Source organism: Chiloscyllium plagiosum, chromosome 41 (assembly GCF_004010195.1).
Source record: "Chiloscyllium plagiosum isolate BGI_BamShark_2017 chromosome 41, ASM401019v2, whole genome shotgun sequence".
NCBI classification, from domain to species: Eukaryota; Metazoa; Chordata; class Chondrichthyes; order Orectolobiformes; family Hemiscylliidae; genus Chiloscyllium; species Chiloscyllium plagiosum.
This window is the reverse complement of record NC_057750.1, coordinates 7206112-7213808: the sequence shown is the minus strand read 5'-3', so window position 1 is coordinate 7213808 and position 7697 is coordinate 7206112. Positions and strand designations below refer to the sequence as shown.

At 48.3% G+C, this 7697-nt stretch overlaps 1 protein-coding gene across 1 annotated transcript; it reads right to left on the bottom strand.

Moving 5' to 3' along the window:
• Window positions 1-4453: 4453 nt before the first annotated feature.
• On the bottom strand, window positions 4454-5512 carry LOC122542698 (adenosine receptor A1-like). Its single transcript, XM_043680676.1, has one exon. It carries the CDS (start codon window positions 5510-5512, stop codon window positions 4454-4456), a length of 1059 nt encoding a protein of 352 aa, XP_043536611.1.
• Between the last annotated feature and the right edge of the window lie 2185 nt (window positions 5513-7697).

Sequence of the window (7697 nt, the reverse complement as noted above, 5' to 3'; positions counted from 1 at the left end):
TCTTTTCCCGTAAATGCTGAAAATGTGCCCTTTCAAATAGTTATCAAATTCCCTTTTGAAAGTTCCTGCTGATCCTGCCTCCTCTTTCGGGCAATGGGTTCCAGACCACATTTTGCTGAGTTCAACAGGAACACTGCTTCCCATCACCTCGGGATCCTTTTCCCAATCTGTCCTTTGACCCTCCTGCCCCTGGACACAGTCTCTCCCTGCTTACTGCACCAAAACCCTTCAAAAGGTTTGAACACCTCGCTCAAGCCCCCTCTTCACCTTCTCTACTTCACGGAGAACATCTGGAGTGTCCCACGGAACTGAATCGTTGGCAACAAATCATTGGCAAAACTTTAAAAGCTGAAGGTAAAGTGGGCTCAGCCGAGCAGGGCTAACAATAGCTGTGAAGCTGGAGAAGCGCAGGAGGCAGGACAGCATCTCAATATTGTGTGCAATTCTGGTCTCCCTCCTATCGGAAGGATGTTGTGAAACTTGAAAGGGTTCAGAAAAGATTTACAAGGATGTTGCTGTGGTTAGAGGGTTTGAACAAAAGGGAGAGGCTGAATAGGCTGGGGCTGTTTGCCTTGGAGCGTCGAAGGCTGAGGGGTGACCTTATACAGGTTCATAAAATCATGAGGGGCATGGGTAGGGTAAATACAGTAGCTTCCCACCCCCCAACCCCCAGTACCCGTGGGGCATATGTTCCAAGACCAACTGCAGAAGCCCAGAATTGAGGATATGAGCAAACCCATTCATTTATATGGAAAATGTACTTTCCCGGTAGCCCCCGGTCCCTGGTTCTGGAATGTTCCCTGTAATATGTTCGGGCTGCGGTAAACCGCAGGTAACTGAGACCATGGAAATCAACTCCGTGGATACAGTGGTCACCCTGTAGACAAAGTCTTTTCCCTGGGGTGGGGGAGTCCAGAACTAGAGGGCATAAGTTTAGGGTGAGTCATAGAGTCATAGAGATGTACAGCACGGAAACAGACCTTTCGGTCCAACCCGTCCATGCCGACCAGATATCCCAACCCAATCTAGTCCCACCTGCCAGCACCCAGCCCATATCCCTCCAAACCCTTCCTATTCATATACCCATCCAAATGCCTTTTAAATGTTGCAATTGTACCAGCCTCCACCACATCCTCTGGCAGCTCATTTCATACACGTACCACCCTCTGTGTGAAAAAGTTTCCCCTTAGGTCTCTTTTATATCTTTCCCCTCTCACCCTAAACCTATGCCCTCTAGTTCTGGACTGCCCGACTCCAGGGAAAAGACCTTGCCTATTTAGCCTATCCATGCCCCTCATAATTTTGTAAACCTCTATAAGGTCACCCCTCAGCCTCCGACGCTCCAGGGAAAACAGCCCCAGCCTGTTCAGCCTCTCCCTGTAGCTCAATCCTCCAACCCTGGTAACATCCTTGTAAATCTTTTCTGAACCCTTTCAAGTTTCACAACATCGCTATGATTCTATGACTATCTACTGACTCTTGCTTCCAGCATCTGCAGTCCTTACCGTATCCAAGTTACACATAGTCACTTGGTGGGACAGACTCTCAGGGTTACTGAAGTAAAGACGTTTTGTCACCATTTTTCTTCCAGCAATATTCAGGACGATTCACAAGAAGTCCCAATGTTACATGGAAGTCAGAGGTACATTGGGGTCTGCAGCATGGAAACAGGCCCTTCGGCCCAACTTGCTCGTGCTGTCCCATTTTCACAATTAAACTAGTCCCGTTTACCTCCATTTGGCCCATATCCTTCCATACCTATCCCATCCATCTACCTGTCTAAATGTTTCTTAAATTGTACTCGCCTCCACCACGACCTCTGGCAAGCTGCTCCAGACACTCACCACCCTCTGTATGACAAAAGTGGACCTTCTGTATCCCTCCCCTCTCACCTTAAACCTATGCCGTCTGGTTTTTCGCTCCCCTACCCTGGGGAAAAGCTGTTGGCTATCTACCTCATCAATGCCACTCACAATTTTATAAACCTCTATAAGGTCACCCCTCAGTCTCCTGCACTCCCACCTCTCCTTCTAACTCCAACCTTCCAGCCCAGATAGCATCCTGATAAGTCTTGTCTGCACTTGTTCTAGTTTAATAATATCATTTCCACAGTAGGGTGACCAGAACTGCACACAGTACCCCAATTGTAGCCTCACCGACGTCTTGTACAGCTGCAACAAGACATCCCATTCTCTGGCTGATGAAAGCGAACATGCTGAAAGCCTTGTTCATCACCCTGTCTACCTGTGACTCCACTTTCAGGGAGCAATGAACCTGTACCCCTAGATCACTTAGTTCTATTGCACTCCCCAGCGCCCTAACACTGACTATGGAAGTCCTGCCCTGGTTTGCCTGACCAAAATGCAATACCTTGCAAATTACAATCCAAATTAAGATCCATCTGCCATTCCTCAGCCCAGATGATCCCAGATTTCGCTGTACTCCCCGATAACCTTCCTCACTCTCCACTATGTCACCAATCTTGGAGTCATCTGCAAACTTACTAACCGTACCTCCCAAATTCTCATCCAAGTCTCAGAATGTTTACCCTTGTGAATTGTCCTGATGACTGAAAAGACAGAAATCTTTGACAAACTTTATCTACTGGCAACAATGATCAAATGCAAGAAGGCCCGCTGTGATGATCTGGAGACAAGACATCAAATCCCATCACTACAGCGAGGAAATTCAAATACACCTGGAATTAACAATGCGTCTCGGTGTTGGACACTATTGTAAAAACCCACCCGGTTCACTAATGTCCTTCAGGGAAGGAAATCTGCCATCCTTACCCAGTCTGGCCTACACGTGACTCCAGACCCACAGCGATGTGGTTGTCCCCTGAAATAGTTTGAAAAAATGATTCAGTTATTGAGAATCTCCTCACCGCCTCACCATCTAAAGGGCAATAAATGTTGGCCCGGCCACATCCTGCAAATTAGTTTTAATTATTTACATTATAATTGACAGGCAACTGGATTAGAAGCAAATCATTATGAATTGTCACATTTAATAACATAGAAACATAGAAAATAGGTCCAGGAATAAGCTATTCGGCCCTTCGAGCCTGCAACACCATTCAATAGGATCATGGCTGATCATGCAATCTCAGTATCACATTCCCTCTTTCTCTCCATATCCCTTGATCCATTTAGCCGCAAGGATCACGTCCAGTTCCCTCTTTAATGTATCTGATGAACTGGCCCCAACAGCTTCCTGTGGGAGAGAAGTCCACAGGTTCACGACTCTCTGAGGGAAGACGTTCTTCTTGATCTCCATCCTGAATGGCTTACCCCTTATTCTTGGACGGTGGCCCCTAGTTCTTCCCTCATCCAGCCTGTCCAGTCCAATCAGGATTTTATATGTTTCTATGAGATGCCCCTCCCATTATTCTAAATTTCAGTGAGTACAAGCCCAGTTGATCCAGCCTTTCCTCAGAAATCAGTCCTTCCATCCCAGGAATCAGTCTGGTGAACCTTCACTGGACTCCTTCAATAGCAAGAATGTCCTTTCTCAGACTCGGGCGGCACGGTGGCTCAGTGGTTAGCACTGCTGCCTCACAGCACCAGGGTCCCAGGTTCGATTCCAGCCTCAGGTGACTGACTGTGTGGAGTTTGCACATTCTCCCCGTGTCTGCGTGGGTTTCCTCCGGGTGCTCCAGTTTCCTCCCACAATCCAAAGATATGCAGGACAGGTGAATTGGCGTGCTAAATTGCCCATAGTGCTAGGTGCATTAGTCAGAGGGAAATGGGTCTGGGTGGGTTACTCTTCGGAGGGTCGGTGTGGACTTGTTGGGCCAAAGGGCCTGTTTCCATGCTGTAGGAATCGAATCTAATCTAATCAAAACTGCACATAATACTCAAGGAGTGCCCTCACCAAGGCCCTGTATGACTGCAGCAAGACATCCTAACTCCAATCCTCTCTCTATGAAGGCCAGCATGCCATTGGCTTTCCTCACTTCTGCTGTACCTCCATGCCAACCTTCAGCGACTGTTCCACCATGACACCCAGGTCTCATCCCACCTCACCTTTCCCTAAACTGCTACCGTTCAGGTAATAATCTGCCTTCCTGTTTTTGCCACCAAGGTGGATAACCTTGCATTATATCGCATTTGCCACGTATTGGCCCCCTCAGCCAGTCTGTCCAAGTCACCTGCAGCCTCTTAGCATCCTCCTCACAGCACACACCTCCCCGGTCCCTAGTCCAAAGGAATCAAGGATATGGGACAATTGGGATGAGTGCACTTTTAGCAGTAGTTATGTTGGTGCAGACCTGATGGGACTTCGCTGTGCTTTATGAAGCTACAAAGCGTGACCTCTGAGCACTCACGGTCCGTGAGTCCTGATCACCAGAAACAGAATTGACGAAACAGAGAGTGTCTCAACAGAGAGGGTGCCAGGTCACTGGGTCACGCCAGCCCAACAAAACCCTTTGGAGTTCCTCTCCCCAGTCCTACAACCCCGGCAACGCATTGTTCCGATTCCTGAAAGTTTCGGCTGTAATCATCACGGTCAAGTTCGATTTGGAATACTTCCCGAAGAGTGCGGGGTAGGGGATGCATGAGGAGACCTCCTTGAAGGCTTCCCAGAAGGCCTTGATCCTGAAGACGTAGATGACGGGGTTGATGACTGAGTTGAAGTGGGACAGAATGACCATGGTCAGCATCATGGACGTGGAGACGTCGCACTCTGGGCAATAGAGTCTGATGCAGTGCAGAATGTGGATCGGAATCCAGCTCAGGGTGAAACAGAAGAGGACGATGAAGAGTGACATTGCTGTCTGGAGCTCCCTACAGATAATTCTCCGGCGTTTCTCCTCTGCGCTGATGCCGACGTGTCTCTCGGCTATCCTCCGGATCTGCCGCTTCACCTCAAAGAATATCTTGGCGTAGATGACGAACATGGCAAGGAGGGGCAACAGGGTGCAGCCGAGGAAGTTGAAGTAGACCATGTAGCTCTCGTCGATGACAACGTTGAAGAAGCAGCCTCTGTCGGAGACCCGCACCTTGCGCCATCCCATCAGGGGCACCAGCCCAATGGCCACGGCCAGCGCCCACGTCGCGGCGATGGCCAGGCCGGCGTTCCCGGGCGTCACCAGGACCGGGTAACGGAAGGGCCTCAGGATAGCGATGTAGCGCTCCACAGCGATGGTGAACATGCCGAAGATGGATGCTTGAGTGAGGACCAGCAGGGTGCACAGCATGAGGACGCAGAGATAGTAACTGCACCGGGGTAGGCCGACATCTGTCAGCAGGGCGCACGGGATGGCAATTGCCCCAACCAATATGTCCGCCACGGCCAGTGACACCAGGAGGTAATTTGTCGCCGTCCTCAGCTTTCTGTTCCTGGCCACAACAAAACAGATAAAGACATTCCCAAAAACAGCAAGGAATGCGGTTAATGCCTCCGCAATAAAATATCCAACGTTGATGGGCAAGGAAGGGTTGGTGCAATTGATCTCACTCTGGGACAGGTTTGACACACTCCTGACATAACCTGCCAATCCGTCCATAGTGAAATGAGAAATTCCTCTCCGTGTTGACTCCCGCCTTAACTCCTCATGGCTCCTTGATGGTTTTCCAAATAGCTGTACACAAATCTTCAACAGGACAATTTGGGTTGTTCTGTTTTGCCCTTGCAGGGGGGTGAAAAAGATACAATTTTAGAAGGATGGGACTCACGCTCTGCTCATTGAAAGTTCACAACATGGAAGCAGGGGGGCACCATTCAGCCCATTGTGTCTGTGGTTACCCAGGAGCTGTCCAACCTAATCTCACCTTCTAAGCAGTAGGTTACTAGCCCCTTAGGTCACTGCTCATCAAGGAGATATCCCAACTAATGTTTCATGATGGGAAACAGGTAATTAATTGTAAGCGTGTAAGGAGTTTATCATCTTTCTTTGATAAGGGAAATCAACATTCAGTCAGAGAATTCTTTTATGTTATTCCCCCTTCAGTTCACCTTCAAGGACAATTGAATTCTTTCATCAAATCCCTACAGTGTGGTGACAGGCCCTTTGGCCCTACAAGTCCACACTGACCCTCTGAAGAGTATCCCACCCAAACCCATTCCCCTACCCTATTACTCTACATTTATCCCTGACTAATGCACCTAACCTACACATCCCTGAACACTACAGGCAATTTAGCATGGCCAATTCACCTTAACCTGAACATCTTTGGACTGTGGGAGGAAACCGGAGCATCCGGAGGAAACCCGCATGGAGAATGTGCAAACAGTTGCCTGAGGCTGGAATCGAACCCAGGTCCCTGATGCTTTAAGGTAGCAGCGCTAACCATTGAGCCACCGTACCGCCCTTTTACAATGTCCTTCCAGTGACCAGTCTCTCATTGTGGTTTCTGAATGTTATCTGGCATGGTGTCCTTACAAAGATGCCCAAATCTTATCGGCATTTAACAGGCCCACCGTGCCTACAACTTCCAAGATGACGGGTTGACAATTGAAAAGTAAGGAATTATGATAAATCCGTATTGAACTTTAGTTTGATCACAGTTAGGGTCCTGCCAGTGCAGACGAGAGTTATCGGGATACTAAGGGTGGCACAGTGGCCTCACAGCACCAGGGACCCGAGTTCAATTCCAGTCTCGGGCGACTGTGTGGAGTTTGCACATTCTCCCCGTGTCAGTGTGGGTTTCCTCAGGGTGCTCCGGTTTCCTCCCACAGTCCAAAGATGTGCAGGTTAGGGTGGTTTGGCCATGCTAAATTGCCCATAGTGTTCAGGCATGTGCAGGCTAGATGGGTTAGCCATGGGAAATGTAGGGTTACAGGGATAGGGTGGGTCTGGATAGGATGTGCTTCGGAGGGTTGGTGTTGACTCAATGGGCTGAATGGCCTGCTTCCACACTGTTGGGATTCTATGATATTGCCTGGTCTGGAGAGTTGTAGTTTTGAAGAGCGATTGGACAGAATGGGGCTGTTTGCCTCGGAATAGAGACGACTGAGAAATGGCAATATAAGACCAGAAGACATAGGAGCAGAAATTAGGCCATTTGGTCCATCGGGTCTGCTCTGCTGAATCATGGCTGATAAGTTTCTTAACCCCATTCTCCCGCTTTCACCCCATAACCCTCAATCCCCTTGATACTCAAGAACCTATCTATCTCCATCTTAAATATACTCAATGACCCGGCCTCCACAGCACTCTGTGGCAATGAGTTCCATCGATTCACCACTCTCTGGCTGAAGAGGTTTCTCTTTATCTCCGACATGATTGAGATGTAAAAGATTACGAGGGTGATGGATAAGGTAGACAGGAAGAAACACTTCCCCTTGGGGGAGGGCCCAAAGACCAGGAGACAGAGGTAAAGGAGCAGGAGGCATAGAGGAGATCTGAGGGAACATGTTTTCATCCAGAGGGTGGTAGGAACCCAGAACTCACTGCCTGAAAAAATACAGCAAACGCTGTTTTAATCTTAATGAAGTGGCATTTTCAATAACGCAGCACAAATTATATACCTCAACTACATTTAACATATTGTTCTGTCCCAATTATTTTTCAAAAACATATTTATCTCAATGTAAATATACTTCATTGTTCATTCAAAAGGCCACATAAAGTATCAATGATTCAATTTCGAGTCAATTTCTCCTCCAGCACCATAATGTCCAGTGAGGGTGTAAGTGAGAAGGCTGTCCTTTGTTAAGTTTTATTAAAGGCAAAGTTGAATTATTATTTA